We start from the raw sequence: 20,941 nt of genomic DNA, 5'->3' as shown, positions 1-20,941 counted from the left end.
TCCGACCCTCCCTGCACCCTTGACTGACCTCTCTCTCACTCACTCTGAGCTCCAGCCTCCTAGCCATTCCCACAGCCTCCTTCTTCCATCACCTGCATCCTTGAGTGGCTGCAGAGGCTCCCAGCACTTACAGAAAGGGGCCCCTGTGGCTCAGCCCAGGGCTGTTCCCAGTCCCCTCCACCACTCCTCCATGCCTCATGGAGCTCCAGGTGATCCCTTAAGCCTACTCTATTTTTTCCTACCTCTGGGTGAATTTGGCTCACACAGTTTTTCCATGCCCAGAATCCCCACATAGCCTCAATAAACATCTCTAGGTTACAGGCTACACCTGAGGTGCCCCCGATGCCCTGTACGCACCAGCCTCCTCTGCCACACAGCCCCCCTGAAATAATCCACATCCGCACACAAGGAAGGGGCCATCTTCTATGGCTGTTTCAAGCCCTGGGGAAATTTTCCTTGTGAGTCTTCCACGTGTTGAGGGTCCCAGGAAGGGGCCTGCTGGAGTATTCTGAAGTCATATCTGGAAATGGGAGAGTGGTCAGAAACCCAGATACATGGGGCATTAGGCTCCAGGAGAACACAGACTCCAAGTCCCCTGGGGATCACCGGGGCAGGCAGGGAACATAGGTCGGGGTTTCCAGCACAGCCTTCAACAACTGCTGGAAAACTCAGAGGCAAGGACTCAGGGAGAGGTGGCTCACTCTTTATCCCAGCTGTCACCTGTGTTCCTGGTGGCAGCACAGTAGGAAGAGGAGGCAGAGGACAGTGAGTGCTTGCCAGGACAAGCGAGGGGAGAAGGATGGACCGAACAGCAGCCCCCTGGCTTCCCCAGGACCAGCTGGTCAGTTTCCAGATCATGCTGACTAGTCCAGTTCCTGAAGTCAGGCTGGTGTGAGTGTGGGTTTGGCCCAGCTACTTAAAAGACCTTTAATTTTGGAGAGATCTTTGGTTCTGGCTATAATCTGTAACAAATTTGCAGAAGCAGCATGCTATCTTGGAACACCCTGAATGAGGAATCAGGAGGCCTGTCTTCTACTCCTGACTTGGTCTCCAACCTGCTGAATAGCCCTGAGCAAGGAACGAGTGACAAGCTCCAGTTTTCCTTCCAGTGAGCTCCTCTATCACTGAAACTTCGTTGAACAGTAGCTCGCCACCTCTCCCTCCCTCCACCCCCAGCAACCACTACTCTACTCCTTGCTTCTGTGAATAAGGTTATTTTATTTTTTAGAGACTCAGGGATCTCATTCCGTCACCCAGGCTGGAGTGCAGTGGCACCTGGGCTCAAGTGATCCTTCAGCCTCAGCCTCCTGAGTAGCTGGGACCACAGGCATGCACGCCATCACACCCAGCTAATTTTTTTATTTTTTGTAGAGATGAGGTCTCACTGTGTTGCCCAGGCTGGTCTCCAACTCCTGGCCTCAAGCGAACCTCCTGCCTTGGCCTCCCAAAGTGCTGGGAACACAGGAATGAGCCACCATGCCTGGACCTATATTTTAGACACCTCATGTAAGTAGAATCATGCAGTATTTGTCCATCTGTGACTGGCTTCTTTCATTTAGCATCAAGCCCTCCAAGTTCATTCACATTGTTGCAAATGGCAGAATTCCCTTCCTTTTTATGGCTGAATAATATTCCATTGTATATACAGACCACATTTTCCTTATTCACTCACCCAAGGACGGGCATTAAGAGTGTAGATCTGGCCGGGTGCGGTGGCTCACACCTGTAATTCCACCACTTTGGGAGGCCAAGGCAGGTGGATCACCTGAGGTCAGGAGTTCAAGACCAGCCTGACAAATACGGTGAAACCCCATCTCTACTAAAAATATAAAAATTAGCTGGGCATGGTGGCGTGCGCCTGTGGTCCCAGCTACTCGGGAGGCTGAGGCAGGAGAATCTCTTGAACCTGGGAGGCGGAGATTGCAGTGAGCTGAGATCGTGCCACTGCACTCCAGCCTGGGTGACAGAGCTGCCTCAACAACAACAACAACAACAAAGTATAGCTCTTACATTAAACATTCTTGCCACAGTGAAAAGAAACAGTGGTCTCTAAATGCTTCCTTCAGCTCTCTCACCTTTTGGAATCCTAAGAGAGCGGCTGTGATTGTGATTAGCAGCTCCCCATGTCTGATGGCAGGAAAGGGCCAGTGCTGGCTCAAACAAGACACAGCCCTCCCCATCTCACTTAATTCCAGAAAGGTCCAGCCATGACCTCAAACAGCCAGCTAATGGCTGGATTCTATGCCTTCGTCCCATCTGTTCTTGCCTCCTATAAACTTTCCTCCTCCTTTCTATTTAACTACATCCTGCTCTCTTCCAAGGAGCACTCAGGCCTCATCACCTCCTGGAAGCCTTCCTGACTGCTCTCTTACAACAGAGAACCCTTCCACTGCTCATGGTTTAGTTCACACAGCTGGGTATGGGGGTTGCCCCTGAGACCTAAAAATAAAATCCTAAACAACTCAACTGACTGAACAAGCCCCTTCGTGACCAAGGGAACCCCAGAAAAACCTTAAAGACTGAGTTCCCAGTCATGACATGATGGGAGATTAGACACGCATCCTTATACTCCTTCCCTCTTTCAGTTTAGACACAACATCTGACCAGCACTAATGTTAAAATAGAGATCACAAGACTGACAGAATGGACTCTGTGGCAACAAGATACCAAATTATAACAAGACCTAGGGTTGTGCCAGGCAAGGGTTAAGCCACACACCCCACACTTAACTCTGTTCTCATTGCCATAAGGTTTTTCTTTTTCACCAGCAGCTAAACAAGCACTGGCCTCAAGATAGGCAATGTTGAAACAACTGCAGCTCTTCCACCATCAGACACTGACTAACTAAGCCCCCTGTTCTGCCAGCCAAGCTACAGCTCTGATTGGACAAGAGACTCACTTCTATGACTTTCTCCCAAGAAGAGACCACCGACCATGGACTGGCTCTGGCTGGTTTGAGAAGGCTGTGCACTGAGTGCCTTCATGCTGCCCCTGCTTTGTCTTTTGACATATAAGGCCTAACTGTAATACATTCAAATGTTAAATCTCCACCCCAAGGTGAACATGGGACACATGCAACAAGCATGCTTGCTTATCACACGTACACACTGCCTTCTTTTATGAATATCCACAGCTCCTCCTATAACTTGATGAATATGTAAACTTGTCCAACCCCTGCAGCATAAATTCCTGTCTTATCCCTCCCTCCCTCAAAGCAGGTGCTTTGAGTATCTGCTTTGAGAAGCTGCTAAAGGCTTTAGCCAGAGGCTCACTTCCCAGCCCGAGAGAACAGCCACCTTTCAGGCTGTAAACCTTTATAAGAAATAGTCTCTTCTCCAGATTTATAGATCTTGTCATTTTTCAGTTAAATTCCACAATCTTTCCATCTCATGTGCAACCTTGGTTTATTTTTTAAAAGTGTGACATATAACATTCAGAGAAGTACGTAAAATATGAATATAAAGTTTAAAGATCATCACGTGAATTGCTTTTTCATTCTCCAACTCAACTGTAAGTTCCCCAAAGCTGGGACCCCATTAGCTTCTTCTGTGGCATCTCCCAGAGCCAAGGGCACCACGAGTGCTCCACATAGACTGGGTGATTGTTGCACATAGACCAGAGTTCAGACTTCAGTGAGCACACACGAGTCACTGAGGATCTTGTCAACAGGCAGATCTGGGTTCGGCAAGTCTGGGGTGGGACCTGGGATGCTGTGTTTCTAATGATCCCCGAGGTGCTAGGGTGCTGTTGGTCCACAAATGGCACTTTGGCCATAGGCCATTGAGAGAGAGACAGTGACCACCACCAAGTCAGGAAGGAGAAAGCAAGACTGAGTATCACCTGTGGCCCACATCCCAAACACTAGGGCAAAGGGCATGTCTGAGACTTAACAGAGAGGAAACTCAGCCACAGAACAAGCTCTCCCAGGGCCAGGGGATCCTAACCTGCCCAGCCCTTTGGCCCTGGCTGCCTTCAATCACCCCAAGGCCCTCAGCAAGGCGTGTGAGACATACATGTACCCAGGATGCCCTCCAGAACCTTGGAGCCCCTCTTCTCTCCCATCCCCTCTGAGTTGTGTCTGCCTCCCTCTCCCTCCTCTGCCACCTGCCTTACAACGTCTCTTGTGTTACTGTACTGAAATGCAGTACTCTCTGCATGGCTACGGGGGAGCCAGGGTGAAGCAAAAGGAATATTAAAGATGCAGGTTGGACTCCCAGCTCTGCCACTCACTGTGCAGAGTAAGTTACACAGGGCCAAACAAGTGTTTTCATTTTATTAAACTGTCAGGCATTTGAGTTTGTTTTTCTTATGTAAATGCAGAAACTGGTTCTAATGTATTCATTTGCTTATTAACTTATTTGAAGATATTCATTGACTACATCTTAATGTACTAGGCAGCAAGGACACACCCATGAACAGGATAAACACAGCGTCTGCCCTCCTGGAACAACTGCCAGGGAAAGGCAAACAATGTGCAAGAAAACAGAGAAATAAAGAACAAGACTACAGCATAAGGAAATAGCCAGGAATGCTGTGACAGAGCATGGAAGAAGATCTAGGAGCCCTCTCTGAGGAGGTGACATTCAAATTGAGACCTGTAGCCAGCCACAGGGCAGAGAGCGCATTTCTGGTGGAGGAAACTCCAAGGGCTAGGAATCCAACTTCCAAGGGATGTAAAGGACCTCTTCAAGGAGAACTACAAACCACTGCTCAGTGAAATAAAAGAGGACACAAACAAATGGAAGAACATACCATGCTCATGGATAGGAAGAATCAGTATCGTGAAAATGGCCATACTTCCCAAGGTAATCTATAGATTCAATGCCATCCCCATTAAGCTACCAATGACTTTCTTCATAGAACTGGAAAAAACTGCTTTAAAGTTCATATGGAACCAAAAAAGACCCCGCATTGCCAAGACAATCCTAAGCCAAAAGAACAAAGCTGGAGGCATCACGCTACCTGACTTCAAACTGTACTACAAGGCAACAGTAACCAAAACAGCATGGTACTGGTACCAAAACAGAGATATAGACCAATGGAACAGAACAGAGCCCTCAGAAATAATACCACACATCTACAGCCATCTGATCTTTGACAAACCTGACAAAAACAAGAAATGGGGAAAGGATTCCCTATTTAATAAATGGTGCTGGGAAAATTGCCTAGCCATAAGTAGAAAGCTGAAACTGGATCCTTTCCTTAATCCTTATATGAAAATTAATTCAAGATGGATTAAAGACTTAAATGTTTGACCTAAAACCATAAAAACCCTAGAAGAAAACCTAGGTAATATCATTCAGGACATACGCATGGGCAAGGACTTCATGTCTAAAACACCAAAAGCAATGGCAACAAAAGCCATAATTGACAAATGGGATCTAATTAAACTAAAGAGCTTCTGCACAGGAAAAGAAATTACCATCAGAGTGAACACGCAGCCTACAGAATGGGAGAAAATTTTTGCAATCTACTCATCTGACAAACGGCAAATATCCAGAACCTACAAAGAACTCAAACAAATTTACAAGAAAAAAACAACCCCATCAAAAAGTGGGCAAAGGATATGAATAGACATTTCTCAAGACATGCATACAGCCAACAGGCACATGAAAAAATGCTCGTCATCACTGGCCATCAGAGAAATGCAAACCAAAACCACAATGAGATACCATCTCACACCAGTTAGAATGGCAATCATTAAAAAGTCAGGAAACAACAGGTGCTGGAGAGGATGTGGAGAAATAGGAACACTTTTACACTGTTGGTGGGATTGTAAACTGGCTCAACCATTGTGGAAAACAGTATGGCGATTCCTCAAGGATCTAGAACTAGAAATACCATATGACCCAGCCATCCCATTACTGGGTATATACCCAAAGGATTATAAATCATGCTGCTATAAAGACACATGCACACGTACATTTATTGCAGCACTATTCACAATAGCAAAGACTTGGAATCAACCTAAATGTCCATCAGTGACAGACTGGATTAAGAAAATGTGGCACATATACACCATGGAATACTATGCAGCCATAAAAAAGGATGAGTTTGTGTCCTTTGTAGGGATATGGATGCAGCTGGAAACCAGCATTTTCAGCAAACTATCGCAAGAACAGAAAACCAAACATCGCATGTTCTCACTCATAGGTGGGAATTGAACGATGAGATCACTTGGACTCTGGAAACGGAACATTACACACTAGGGCCTATTATGGGGAGGGGGGACGGGGGAGGGATGGCATTGGGAGTTATACCTGATGTAAATGACGAGTTGATGGGTGCTGACGAGTTGATGGGTGCAGCACACCAACATGGCACAAATATACATATGTAACAAACCTGCACGTTGTGCACATGTACCCTAGAACTTAAAGTATAATAATAAAAAATAAAATAAACTCCAAGGGCAAAGGGTCCGAGGTGGGTTTAAAGAGCAGACAGAACTCGTTTTATATCTTGCATGATGTGTGGTCGAAGAACTAGGTGTCCACTGAATTTTCTTTGATCTGTGATTAAGATATGGCAATAAGAAGATGACATGTCAGGAATTCAGATCTTCCACATCTCGTGCTAACATCCAAATAGCAAACACAGGAAGCAGGCAGGCCGGGGATGGGAAGAGGATGAGCTCGGTATGGGATGTGTTGAGTTTGAGGCATCTGTGGGGCTTCCAAGAAGGTCCCTAAAGGGCACCAAGAAGCTCCAGTCTGGGGTCAGGCCAGATGGTGCACTCTGGGATGCCACCTGCGTAGGGCTGGCCATGGCTGGAACGGGCTGCTGGTGAAGAGGGCACAGAATGAGGGATGGGGGCTGGGGGCGGTGGAGCCTTGGGAAATGCCTAAGACAGCGGAGTCGACACAGTTGCGCAGTCAGAAATGAAGGAGAACCAGGAGAGGACTGTCAGGGAAGCCCAGGGAAGAGGATGTTCCCAAGGAGGTGAGGCCACCAGGGCTGAGGCTCAGGGCTTGTGTAAGAGGGGTCTGAAGTGGACGGCAGAAGGGGGTCTGGCTCCTGGATGTCAGGAGGGTTGTGCAGCACCAGTGACAGCAGTAACGGAGGTGGAGTAGTTGGGGAGGCTTCAATATGGCCATGGCCTGAGGGAAGACCCAACGAATCTCTCCAGCCCCCACTCCCCCTTCTTTACCCAATCTCACCTCGCTCCAGCCACAATGACCTCCTAGGCTCTGGCTCACAGACTCATCCCCGCCCTCCTGCCCCTGCACTGCTCTCCTTTGCCTGGAAGGCTCTGCCCTAGGGCTTCACAGTGCGGGCTCCCTCACGCCATTCCGCTCCCGCACAGATGTGTCCTCTTCATCCAAGAACCCCTCCCTGGGAACTGGAACCCTTCTGCACTATTGGCAGGAACGTAACAGGGTGCGGCTCTGTGGAAAACTATATGGCGGTTCCTCAAAAAACTAAACACAGAATCGCCATATGATCCAGCAATCCCACTTCGGGGCATATACTTACAAGAACTGAAAGCAGGGTCTTGGAGAGATCTGTGCACCCACATTCACAGCAGTAACATTCATAACAGCCAAGAGGTGAAAGCAACCCACACATCTGTCAACGAATGAATGTGCAAACAAAATGTGGTCCACCCATACGATGGAATCAAACTCAGTGTTAAAGGGGAAGGAATTCCAACCCCTACTACAGAGAGGATGAACCTTGAGGACATTATGCTAATTGAATAAGCCACTCACAAAAGAACGAATACTGTAGGATTCCACATGTGTGAAGTCCCTAGAGTAACTGAACTCATAGAGATGGAAAGTGGAATGGTGGCTGCCAGGGGATAGGGGAGGAGGTATGGGGAGTCAGTGTCTAAAGGGGGCAGAGTTTCAGTCTGGGAAGAGGAAAAAGCTCTGGAAAGGAATGGTGGTGACGGCTGCATGGCAACGTAATGTGCTTCATGCCACTGCACTGCATAATTAAAAATGGTGGCCGGGCGCGGTGGCTCAAGCCTGTAATCCCAGCACTTTGGGAGGCCAAGACGGGCGGATCACGAGGTCAGGAGTTCGAGACCATCCTGGCTAACACGGTGAAACCCCATCTCTACTAAAAAATACAAAAACTTAGCCGGGCGAGGTGGCGGGCGCCTGTAGTCCCTGCTACTCGGGAGGCTGAGGCAGGAGAATGGCGTAAAAACCCGGGAGGCAGAGCTTGCAGTGAGCTGAGATCCGGCCACTGCACTCCAGCCTGGGCGACACAGCGAGACTCCGTCTCAAAAAAAAAAAAAAAAAAAAAAAAAAAAAAAAAATGGTTACAATGGAGGATTTTATGTTATGTGTATTTTCCCACAATTTTTTAAAAATGGAAAAATTAAGGCATGCTGTGTCTAAGATGCCCCCACCCCCAATCCCAGGAGCTCTGTTCCCCATGACCATAGCCAGTTTTTTGTTGTTGTTTTTTGTTTGTTTTGTTGCGTTGTTGTCTTAAGACAGAGTCTTGCTCTACTGCCCAGGTTGGAGTGCAGTGGCACCATCTTGGCTCATTGCAACCTCTGCCTCCTGGGTTCAAGCAATTCTCCTGCCTTAGCCTCCGAAGTAGCTGGGACTAGAGACAGGTGCCACCACGCCCAACTAATTTTTTGTATTTTTAGTAGAGACGGGGTTTGACCATGTGAGCCAGGATGGTCTCGATCTCCTGACTTCGTGATCTGCCCACCTCGGCCTCCCAAAGTGCTGGGATTACAGGCGTGAGCCACCATGCCTGGCCGCAAGTTTGTTTTTTATAGCACTTGTTACCACCTAATCCCATCTTAGGAGTTTTCTGGTTTACCTTCCATCCCCTTCCCTAGAATGTGAAACTCCAACAGGGCAGGCAGGGACTGGTCTGACTTGTCACTGCTGTATCTTCAGCCCTTGAAAGGGTGCTTGCATGTTGGTCTTTCCTGACAATGAGCCAGGCACAGAGTAGATGCTCAGTACATACTTACTGAATAAATAAGTTTCTGTGGAAGAAGAGGAGGGACTGGGAGTAACCAAGTGAAGATACAGACAGTAGAGAGGCAGACAGTGGAGAAAGTTCATGTTCACTAGATGAGTATTGTTTTCTGGGAGTGGGAAGCACAGGCTGTGGTTCAGAGGCCCTTTCCCGGGGCCCAGGAGAAGCAAGCATTTGCAGTGGAGCCAGCGTGCAGCTGTGCATCTAGGTCTAGAAGTCCACAGCACAGAGAAAGTGCATGGTGGTGTTTAACCCCAGCTGGGGACTGGTCCAATGGCAACAACCAGGGCTCAGGTGGACCCTTCAATTTGAGGCAGATGGTCAAGGCAAGGCTATAGGGTCAAAGACCAGGGACACTGGTCCGCCGGCCCAGCAAGAGCAGAGCTCTGGGCATGTGGGCCTGGCTGGGCAGGAGCAGACCTGCCACAGAGGGTGTGATGACAGGAAGGGTCTGTTCCAGAGACAGGCCAAACTGGGAAACAAATGTGGCCATGAGACTCAGGTGAGGGAGGGGGTCCCTGGGAGGGGCTGCTGGCTGCTGGGCTGGTCTTGCAGAGCTGGTGTTTAGCCTGAAAAGGCCCCACTAGGCTCATTGTCAGAGAGGGCCAACACGCCAGCGAGTCTTTGAATGTCTCCTTTCATCAGGAGAGCTATTTTTAAAAGTCTTTCTTGGTTTCCTTCTCTCCCTCCCTCTTTCCTTTCACCTACAGCCTTTGTGTGTCTATGAGTGGAAGCGAGGAGAGGTCAGACATGTGGATGGACCAGTGGAGCTCAGCCTCCTATCCTGCTCCCAAAACCTCTCCCATCATGACTTGGCTACTCTAAAACATCCAGGAAGGGTAGGGCTCACCACTGCACCCCCAAACACACCTCCTGGGGCCCACAGGGTGACCACTCCTCACTCACACCTTCCCTGGTCTGCTCTTCTGAGGTGGTGGAGACAGAAAATCTTGCTCCCGTATCCCACACAATGTGACTAGGGCATGGAGATGAGAGGTCTTTGCCTTTTAGAGAAACTGAATTCTCAGCCACAGTGGAGGACAAATGAGGATGGAGACACGACCCTTCTCCCCGCCCCCACCCTACCAAAAATCCTCCTGCAGAAAAGAGGTGGAGAAGGTCACTCACTCGGGAAACCTCCCTTCCCATCTCCACCGTAGTTCCATGGTTGGGGAGCTCTGGGCACCAAGGGCGGCCAGGGAGTCTGCTGTCACAGCCTTTTGGGGGCTACATGGCAGTGGATATGGAGATTTAAAATGTGCCTGCTCTCTGGTCCATTGATTGCCTTTTGGGATCTACCCTCCAGAAAATCTTTTATGTGCATAAGGAGGTGTGTGAACAAGTTCACTGCAGTGCTGATGGAACTAGAAACACTGTAAGCATACTGCAGCGAGGAGATGGCTAAATAAACCATAGCATATCTGGAAAATGGAATACTACGTAGCCATAAAAACATTTAACTCAGAACTCTATGTATCAATGTGGGAATATCTCTGGGGTATTACTGAAGGAACCCAACTAAGTTACTCCAGGTTACTTACAGTTTGATATCATATATGTAAAAATAACAAATCCACAAAACGATACACTGTGTGTTTAAGTGAATGGGGACTAGGAATGAGAGTTCAAGGGAACTGCAGTGATTTACATGTTCCATGGTAGACCATGCCTTGTGCAATGAAAGTGTAGGTTTTACCTTCAACTCTGGTATATATAATGCAAGCCTCATAAGAGGAGGGCAGGGATGTCCAATCCTATGGCAGATGAGAAGTCTGGACTCCGGAGAGTGAACTGACCTGCTGGAAAGACGAGCCTAGACTCACACACCCTCTCCCTGCTCTTGGGATGACTGGATGCTCCTGCCTCTGACCCTGACCCTGCTCTGGCTGGCCACAGGCTCTGCCTAGCTCTGGCCCCCGCAGGACACATGAAGGACCCCTGTCCAAGGCAGGGCTGCCTCAGCCTCATGACCCCAGCGTGTCACTGCTGAGTCGCGGTTGAACTTGGGCAGGTTGCTTCCCTGTTCAGGCTCCCAGTCTCAATCAAAAGCTCTGACCTTTGTATGCTCTTTTACTGAGTGGCAGGCAACGTTCTAGGTCTCCTTAGACTTATTTACCTTCATAACTATTCTGAAGCAGGTACTATTACTACTATCCCAACCTTACAGATGGGGAAACCTAGGAGCAGAGTGGTGAGGAAGTTGCCCAAGTTACTCAGCCAGCAAGGGTCAAAGCTGAGTCTGAACTTCTTAGTCCCTAGGCTGCTCTACCACTTGCCAGCTCCTTATTCCTGGCAGTGTCCAAGCAGTGTCCAGGAGACCAGATCCTGGGTAACAGCCAATGTCCAGGGCCCCAGAATTGCACGAATTCACACCTTTAGAATGGTCCTAAGCAGGACAGGCCCTCTCCTCCCATACTCAACCTCTGTCTCTAGGATTCAGAAACAATAGATAATTATTACACCCCTATTGCTTGGCCAACACTCTCACATTTGTGCTCCCATTCAACCCTCCCACAGCCCTGCACTTACTATTAGTGCTCTCTTTCAGAGATGGGGAATGACTGGCCTGCAGTGACACAGCCAGAAGAAGAGATGTGGGGGGTCTCAGATGAGGGTTTAACAGAGAACTCAGTGACTGTAGTGGGGTACATCACAAGCGGTGGGGACTCTGAGGTACAGAGAGTTGCACATGGTGGGCTCCACTGCTCCATCAGCCCTCCAACATTCTCATGGCCAGTACCAGATTCCTGGTTTCAGGGTGGGGACCAAATCTCTGATGGCAACTATCTCTGCTCCCAGATTCCATGACCTCAGGGATGCCCAGAAAAGCCAAAATCATCTTTAAACGGGCACCATTAACTCAAGGCTCTCCTCCCTTCTCCACAAGGAGACAATATTCCTTCTTGGGAGAGGAGGAGGAGTGGAGAGGTCAGAGAAGGCCTGCAGTGATAGACAACACTGGACTTGGAGCCAGCCAGAGCTGTGCTTGAGACCTGACCCCTTCATTCACTAGCTGTGTGGCCTTGGGCAAGTTACTTAACCTCTCAGAACCTCTGTGTCCTCAACTGTAAAACAGGGATAATGGTGCCAACTTTGAAGTTGTTGTAGGAGTCAAAGAGATGACAAACATGGACAACCTCAGGAAAGAGACAGACACATGGCTCAGTACCTAGAAAGGATGAGGCAGCAGAGAGACGAGTGAGAGGGGACGGGCAGGGTGTGAAGGAGCCACTGGAGGGAGAAGGGACTGTGGTGGAAGAGGCAGGAGAGAAGAGGGGACTAACTCTCTTCAGGGCTCCTGTAGCACTTGGTAGGTAACCTTATGAAAACACAGTCCGGAGAGATCAGTGGGTTTTTAAAAGAAATCACCTTTGTGGAAAGAAAACGAGACACCCTCATTTGGCCAGTGCTTGCTAAGTGTCAGGCCCCTTTACTGAGTACATCCACTTGCAATGGTCTTTCATCAATGTGGCAAAGCTAACCTAGGCTTGAAAGGGGAGGATGATGAGGTATGGGAGGCAGGTGCAGAAAAAGGTGCAGAGGTCTGTTGGGAAGTGGGGAAAGGGGACACTTCACTCTCTGCCTCTCCAGTCACCTCTCAACACGCAGGCATGGCCTGGAAGATGGGTGGGGTGGGTGGGGGCATTTCACTCTTCCTAGCCCATTTCCTGCAGTGGTCACATTCCCTGCAGAACAAATGCCTGAGCCCCATATCACCCAGTGATCTTTCCTGGGATGCCACCGACCAGCCACACACCCTAGGCCGGTTCTTCACCTCTATCCGTTTCTGCAAATGTACATTGTGGGAAGGGATTCATGACTCTGAGAAGGGGTGTATGGAAGGGTTGGGACTTTGTCAGTGAGTGGGTGAAGGCCAGCTCACCATGAGTGTCCAATAGACAGCATATATTACCCCCATCAGCACTGATGCACCCGTGCCCAGCAATGAGGTCTGGGTCTTCACTGTGACGTGGCCCCCAGCTCACCATCAGCCTCTAGACAACAACCTCCCTCCAGCAACTCCATCCCCTCACAGCACTGCTGCAGGGCCAGGGAAACCAGCTTTCATCTAAAACTGCTTTCAGCTCACAAAATTCCCTTATAGCCTTTAACACATCTCACCCTCATGATTTTCACTTCACAGATGAGGAAACTGAGGCCCAGGGTGTCCGAGGTCATTAGAAGCTAGGCTGGTCTTCATTCAAATCAGGCAGCTCTATTCCACATCATCTATAAAGGCTCCAGAAAGCCCCAAACTTCATCAGACTCCAGTGGATACCGGCAGGAGCAGTTGCCCTTGCATCACCGAGGCAGGCCCCCAGAAGGCGATGGTTCCTAGAGCCCTGATGCTGAGTGTCTCAGCCCCTGCATCCAGCTGGGCCCAGCTGACTGCAAACAGCTCCCTCCGCACCAAGGGAAGGAGCAGATCTGTTACAACCATCTCTCCACCTTCACGTCTCTGATGCCCACGGCCTACCTGTGGGGTGCCCTACCTTGTGGGTGAGGCTGGGGTCTCTTGAAGCACTGTCCTCCTCCTCTGAGCTTCTCTGCTCTTCATCCGACGTGAGGTCCTCTTTGGGGGCTGCCGACGAGATGGGACAGACTTTGTAGGGCTCTGTGTAGGCGCTGGGTCAGAGCAGGGGAAAGAAGGGTTAGAGCTTTTTGTTTAGCAAAGGCAAAGTGAACCTACCAGGGGTCCCATTCGAGCCATAGGGACAGAAAATGAGAAGTAAGACTCAGGCACAAACCTCCTACTTCCCCACCCCAGCCATACTAGCTTCCATGTGGAGCCCTGAACACACCAGGCCCTTGCTGCCCAGTGTCTCTGCACATGTTAAGACAGACTTGCTGCCCTGCAGACATGGGGCAGGCTCCCATGCCAAAGGGAGGCCCGAATAACTCATGATGCGGGCAGGAGATGTTGAGTCTGAGTGGTCTGGGATCTGGACTGGCCTGGTCAGGCAGCAGCGTTAGTCCTTAAGGTGGCAGTGTGCTTTGGGCCTGAGTAAGGGATGCAATGATGTGGTGGACACAATCCAGGACATGTATTCCAGCCCCTAGGCCCAGCCTTGCCATCTGCTAGATCACAGACAAGACATTGCTCAGGGCATCAGTTCCCACTCAGCTGCACAGCAACAAGGATTCCTGTCACACCTTCTTGGCAGCTGCTGTGAGCATCACAGCTCATCTAGGTACAATAGTCTCATGTCTCTATGCCTGTGACTACTCCACAGGCATTGCCACTAAATAATGAATATAGCAGTCAGTACATATTTACTGATGTCTGCTTTGAGCAGGCACAGGCTAGGCATCGAGAAAAACACTGTGAAGCAGACATGGTCCCTGTCCTCAAATGTGAACAACTTGTACACAATCACAAACTGTGATCCCCACAGCAGGGGCTCTCAACTCTTCTCTCTACACAGCAGGCTGAGTATTCCACAAGAGACTATGCTCTTCTGTTCAAAAACCTTCAGTGGCTCCCTCTTGCCATTGGCAATGTGGCCCCAGACAACTCACAAACCTTTCTTCCTACTCAAAATCTGGTCTTATTAAATCCTCACCAAATACTTACTTCTGCCCTCTGGGAATGCCAGGATGAGATGCTGGAATGACAGATGGATGCCAGGACAGAAGGGAGCAGCCACTTCCTGGACTGCCTGGACCAAGGGTTCCCCCAGGCCCTGGCCCAGGCAGGGGGAAGCGAGGTGTGTGGGGGGCATCAGGGGAGGAGGAACAGAGCCTTAGGCTATAGTGAGCTAGACGCCTATCCTGGAGCTCCTCAAATGTCTTTTATAGGAGCCAGAACCGCCTGCACCTAAGCCCAGAGTACCTGCAGCCTAAGGAGCTTGGGGCTTTGCCAAGGCCAGAGTAGGGTCCCCTGCTCCACAAGGGGCTATCGGGTCAGGCAGAGCAGGGACAAGGTAACCTGTCTCTGCCTGGGCCTCCACTGACATAAGGGGTTGGAGGTGGGGACTGTGGCTGTGCACTTGTGTACAGAGGCAAACCCAGTCCTCATCAAGGCTGAGCCACGACTCAACCTACTAGCCTACAGGCGACCCTCTGGTCAGACTTCTTTCTTCTTCCTTTTCAAAAACATTGCTTTTTGTCCTTTTCTTTCAAATGATGAGGTGTTTTACAACAAGCCACATACCTACTACCAAGGTATACAAAGAAATAACCCCCTGCCAGAATTGCTGAGGTGTGCCAAAGCCTCCCTCCTGTCCCAGGGTCACCTTCACCTCTGTTGCCAGTCACCATGCCACCAAGGGCCACCAGCTCCCTCCACTGAGGAGCAGTCCCCAGCCTAAATGTAATCTGCTCAGCAGAGCTCAGATCAGGCTCAGTAAAGTGACTGCATGAACTGGTCTCACAGAGCCCTCACTTCCCTCCCTCCAGAGCTGCCTGCATCCCTTTTTCCAGCAGACTTGGAGTGGAGTCCTGCCCTCCCTCTGAGAGGAACAGCTACCTTAGTCAGCAGGAGCAGGTGGTGCTCTACCCAGGATAAGCAGTAAGGATGAGGGATGCAGGCATGAGCCACTGTGCCTGGCCAACTAATAGTAACTTTCAAATGTCTTACCATAAAAACGATAAGGCGATGGATACGTTAATGACTTTGATTTAATTATGCCACACTGTATACATATACTAAAACATCACATTGTACCCCATAATGGTATAGGATTATGACTTGTCAATCAAAATAATAGTAATACATTTTTAAAGGTCTAGAAATGTCTTTAAAATATGCTTTCACAATATGAAAGAGCAAGTATGATCCAATGCCTTTGCAGAGTCAATGAAAAAATGGCAGCAACAGACCCTATCTTAAACAGAAGTTGGCAGTAAAATAAACCAAAACATTCTGACACTAAAACCAAGACTGCCAACACTGCCGCTCCTACCAACCCTGGTATTGCTACCAAGTTGATCATATACAGGGCAAGGAAACATCTCTGATAGATGTTAACTTCTTCCCAAATGCTCTGACAGACCCTAGCAGAAACCTGTGTCCTGGGAAAGTAACCATGTCTTCCCTTGGGGAAAAAGACTGGGAACACTTACACATCATATCTATCTCCCCAGTCTGCCAACAGAAACCTCTGAGATGAGGCCAGGCATGGTGGCTCATTCCTGTAATCCCAGCACTTTGGGAGGACAAGGCAGGCAGATTACGAGGTCAGGAAATCAACACCATCCTGGCTAACATGGTGAAACCCCGTCTCTACTAAAAATACAAAAAAAAAAAAAAAAATTAGACTGGCGTGGTGGCGGGCTTCTGTAGTCCCAGCTACTCGGGAGGCTGAGGCAGGAAAACGGCGTGAACCTGGGAGGCGGAGCTTGCAGTGAGCCGAGATTGCACCACTGTGCTCCAGCCTGGATGACAGAGTGAGACTCTGTCTCAAAAAAAAAAGAAACCTCTGAGATGAGTACTTTGCTCAGTATGGTCAAAGGAAGCCTGCAAGGCTCTACATTTTTTTTTTTTTTTTTTTTTTTTTTGAGACGGAGTCTTGCTCTGTCACCCAGGCTGGAGTTCAGTGGCCGGATCTCGGCTCACTGCAAGCTCCGCCTCCCGGGTTCACGCCATTCTCCTGCCTCAGCCTCCCGAGTAGCTGGGACTACAGGCGCCTGCCACCTCACCCGGCTAGATTTTTGTATTTTTTTAGTAGAGATGGGGTTTCACCGCGTTAGCCAGGATGGTCTCGATCTCCTGACCTCGTGATCCGCCCGTCTCGGCCTCCCAAAGTGCTCGGATTACAAGCTTGAGCCACCGCGCCCGGCCTAAGGCTCTACATTTTTTGCTATCTGGTGCCCGCCTGGTTTTTCATTCATTCATAAAAATTCCTATTAAGAGTCGTCTGTTCTAGACTCTACTATAGGTACTGAGGGTACAGTGTCTATAGCCGCTTTAATCAAAATGCCCATTATAATCATAACTGGGTGAGTTGTTATCTTCAGGTGGATTCCTTGAGCATACCAATAGATTACATATGAGAAAGCTCTCTAACCCAACTACCTACCCATCCACTCATTCACCCGTCTATCTATTTATCTATCTAGCCATCCATCCATCCATCCATCCATCCATCCATCCATCCATCCACCCACCCACCCACCTATCCACTTCAGGACATTGGACATCTGACCATCCACTCACCCTTCCAGCCATCCTTCCATCTACTCACTCAGCCATCCATCCTTCTACTCACCCATCCCCTCACACTCACTCACCAAATATGGCTCAGCAACTACTTCATGGAGCTAACACATGGGGGGATCAAAGATGACTAAAGTAATCTCTCTGGCCTCAGAGAGAGTACAGTGCAAATTATTTCTGAGCCCAGAGAGAGTACACAGCAAAGTCTTCCGAACCCACCCTCTTCACCAGCACTTTGCACTGTACTCTGGGTACTTTACTGTATTCTCTGGCCTCGGAGGTGGAGAGGGTGGGCTCAGAAGTCAGACTGCCTGAGTGGAATCCCAGCTGTGCCACTTCAAGCAAGTTTCTTAATCTCTCCATGTCTCAGCTTTTTTTTTTTTTTTTGTCAGTTTCATCTACAAAACAGGGGTGATAGTAATATAGATATAGATTATTTAGAGGATTCATTGATATAATGCAACAAAGGCACTCAGAAGTGGCACAAAGAAGGTCCTCATTAGATATTAGCTAGTGGTGGTGTTTCCATAACCTGACAGCAACAGATGAAATAAGTTTATCAGAATAGCCCATAGGAACAATGAAAATGCAGACTGTCCTATCCTTCCATCAGTTGGTATCTTTCTGCTCTTTAGCTGACACTAAGGGTGGTTCAGAACCAGTAGAAAGGTCCCCATCTCTATGGTACCTTACGACTTACAGGCACCTTTATATCTGTTTCTTTGTTGAAGTCTCCTGGTTGCCCAGGGCTCAGTGCCTATGTTTTCTCAAGCCCCAAACCAGGACCAAGGATCTGAAGCTTTGCTATATGGTAAGTGAGGAAGGACATTTGAGAGATAGTTTGGAGGCCAAAAGGATGAAATTTCAGTAGGGCTCAGTGGCTCAAGCCTGTAATCCCAACACTTTGGGAAGCTGAAGCAGCAGGATCACTTGAAGCCAGGAGTTCAAGACCACTCTTGGCAACAAAGTGAGATCCTGTCTCTAAAATAAAAAAATTAGCGAATGTGGTGGCTCATCCCTATTGCTATTAGCCTCAGCTACTTGGGAAGCTGAGGCAGGAGAATTGCTTGAGCCTGGGGGTGTTGAGGCTGCTGGTCACATCACTGCACTCCAGCAGCCTGGGTGACAGAGCAAGGCCCTGTCTCTAGAACAACAACAAAAAAAAAGACATTTCTAACCATTATTTCAAGAGTTTAAAGGACAGAAAAATCATTTGATAATATTCAACATCCCTTCATGATAAAAGCTCTCAATAAATTAAGTGCAGAAGGAAAGTACCTCAACATAATAATGGCTGTACATGTTAAATCCACAGGTGACATCTTACTGTTAGCTTTTAGCTTTTCCTCTAAGAACTGGAGCAAAACAAAGGTGTCCACTCTCACCACCATTCTTCAACATACTACTGGGAGTCCTAGCCATAGCAATAAGACAAGAGAAAGAAATAAAAGGCATCCAAATTAGAGAGGAAGAAGTCAAATTGTCCCTGTTTGCAGATGACATAATCTTATATATAGAAAACCCTAAATATTCTACCAAAAACCTCTTAGAGTTGATAAATTCAGGAAAGTTGCAGGATACATAATCAATATATAAAAATCCATAGCATTTCTATACACGAACAATAAACTAGCTGAGAACAATTTTTCAAGAGCTACAAAAAAAATCACAATACTACGTTTACAATAGCTACAATAAAAGCCCAATCCAGAAATAAATTTAACTAAGAAAGTGAAAGACTTCTACAAGAAAAACCATAAAACACTGATGAAAAAAAATCAAAGAGGATACCAACAAATAGACATTCCATGCTAATGGACCAGAAGAATTACTGTTGTAAAAATGACAATACTTATCCAGAACAATTTACAGATTCAACGTGATCCCCATCAAAATACTAATGACATTCTTCACAGAAACAGAAATTAAAATTCTAAAATTTACATGGAGCCACAAAAGACCCAAATAGCCAAAGCAATCCTGAGCCAAAAGAATAAAGCTGGGGGCACCACATTACCAGGCTTCAAAATATACTACAAAGCTATAGTAACCAAAAAAGCATGGCACTGGAATAAAAACAGATGCATAGACCAAGGGAACAAAATAGAGAACTCAGAAATTAATCCATATGTTTACAGACAACTAATTTTTTATAAAAGTGCCAAGAACACTCACTGGAGAAAGGACAGTCTAAATGGGGCTGGGAAAACTGAATATCCATATGTAGAGGAAAGAAACTAGATCCTCACCTCTCATGCTATGAAAAAATAAACTCAAAAGGGATCAAAGACCTAAATGTAAGACCCAAAACTATAAAACTAATAGAAGAAAACACAGGAGAAATGCTTCAGGACACTGGTCTGGGAAAATATTTTATGACTAAGACCTCAAAAACACAGGCAACAAAAGTAAAAATAAACAAATGGGATTATATCAAACTACAAAGCATCTACACAGCAAAGAAAACCATCAACAGAGTGAAAAGACAACCTACAGAATGGGAGAAAATATCTGCAAACTACTCATCTGACAGGGAATTAATATCCAGAATGGATAAGAAACTCAAATGTCTTAACAGAAAACACACACACACACACACACACACACACACACACACACACAACCCCAATCTGATTAAAAAGATGGGTAAATGATCTGAATAGACATTTCTCGAAAGAAAACATACAAATGGCCAACAAGTATATTTTTAAAATTCTCACATCACTAATCACCAGGGAAATGCAAATCAAAATCACAATGAGGTATCATCTCACACCTGTTAGAATGGCTATTATCAAAAAGACACAAGATAACAAATGCTGGCAAGGATGTGGAGAAAGGGAACTCTTCCACACTGCTAATGGGAATGTAAATCAGTAGAGCCACTATGGAGAACAATATGGAGATTCCTCAAAAAACTACAAATAGAAGTACCATGTGATCCAGCAATCCCACTACCGGGCATTTATCCAAAGGAAAGAAAATCAGTATATGGAGGAGACATCTGCACCCCCATCTTTATTGCAGCAGTATTCACAGTAGCTGAGATATGGAATCAACCTAGGTATCCAACAACAGATGAATGGATAATGAAAATGTGGTATACACACAAGATGGAACACTATTCAGCCATAAAAAAGAAAGAAATTCTGTCATTTGTGGCAACACAAATGGGATTGGAGGACATTATGTTAATTGAAATAAGCCAGAAACAGAAAGTTAAACACTGCATGTTCTCACTCATACGTGGAAACTAAAAAAAAGCTGATCTCATAGTAGTAAAAAGTGGAACAGAGGATACTAGAGGCTGGGAAGGGTAGGAGTAAGGTGAGGATAAGGACAGACCTGTAAAAGAATATAAAAACACAGCCAGATAAGAGGAATAAGTTCTAGGGTTCCATAGCACTGTAGGACTACAGTTATCAATCATATATTATATAGTTTCAAGTAGCTAGGAGGAGGATACTGAATGTTCCCAACACAAAGAAATGATCAATGTTTGAGATGATGGTATGCTAACTACCCTGATCTGATCTATAAATTACATATATCAAAACATCACTATGGACCTAATGAATATGTACAATTATTATTTGTCAATTTAAAAAATAAAAGAGGGTCAGGTCGACTGGCTCACACTTGTAATCCCAGCACTTTGGAAGGCTGAGACAGGAGGACTGCCTAAGCCCAGGAGTCTTCGAGATCAGCCCTGGCGACATAGCAAGACCTCCCATCTCTACCAAAAATTAAAAAACTAGCTAGGTGCAGTGGCGCACACCTGTAGTCCTAGCTACTTGGGAGGCTGGGGCAGGAGGATCACTTGAGCCC

General features: G+C 47.4%; 1 protein-coding gene across 3 annotated transcripts in view; it reads right to left on the bottom strand.

Annotated features, from left to right (window-relative positions):
• LOC102120488 (FYVE, RhoGEF and PH domain-containing protein 5) overlaps positions 1–20,941 on the bottom strand; it is a 122,869-nt gene that overhangs the window by 58,317 nt on the left and 43,611 nt on the right. For all 3 annotated transcript variants that reach the window (XR_006696018.3, XM_005571694.4, XM_045385692.3), the window contains exon 3: positions 13,449–13,581. Coding sequence is in view for 2 of the 3 variants with exons in the window: in XM_005571694.4 (XP_005571751.3) it covers positions 13,449–13,581 (133 nt within the window). In the remaining variant the exon portion in view is untranslated. The remainder of the gene's footprint in view (positions 1–13,448; positions 13,582–20,941) is intronic.

Source organism: Macaca fascicularis, chromosome 2 (assembly GCF_037993035.2).
Source record: "Macaca fascicularis isolate 582-1 chromosome 2, T2T-MFA8v1.1".
Classification (NCBI taxonomy): Eukaryota; Metazoa; Chordata; class Mammalia; order Primates; family Cercopithecidae; genus Macaca; species Macaca fascicularis.
Note: the sequence above shows the minus strand (reverse complement) of the source record. Positions and strands in the feature narration are given on the sequence as shown.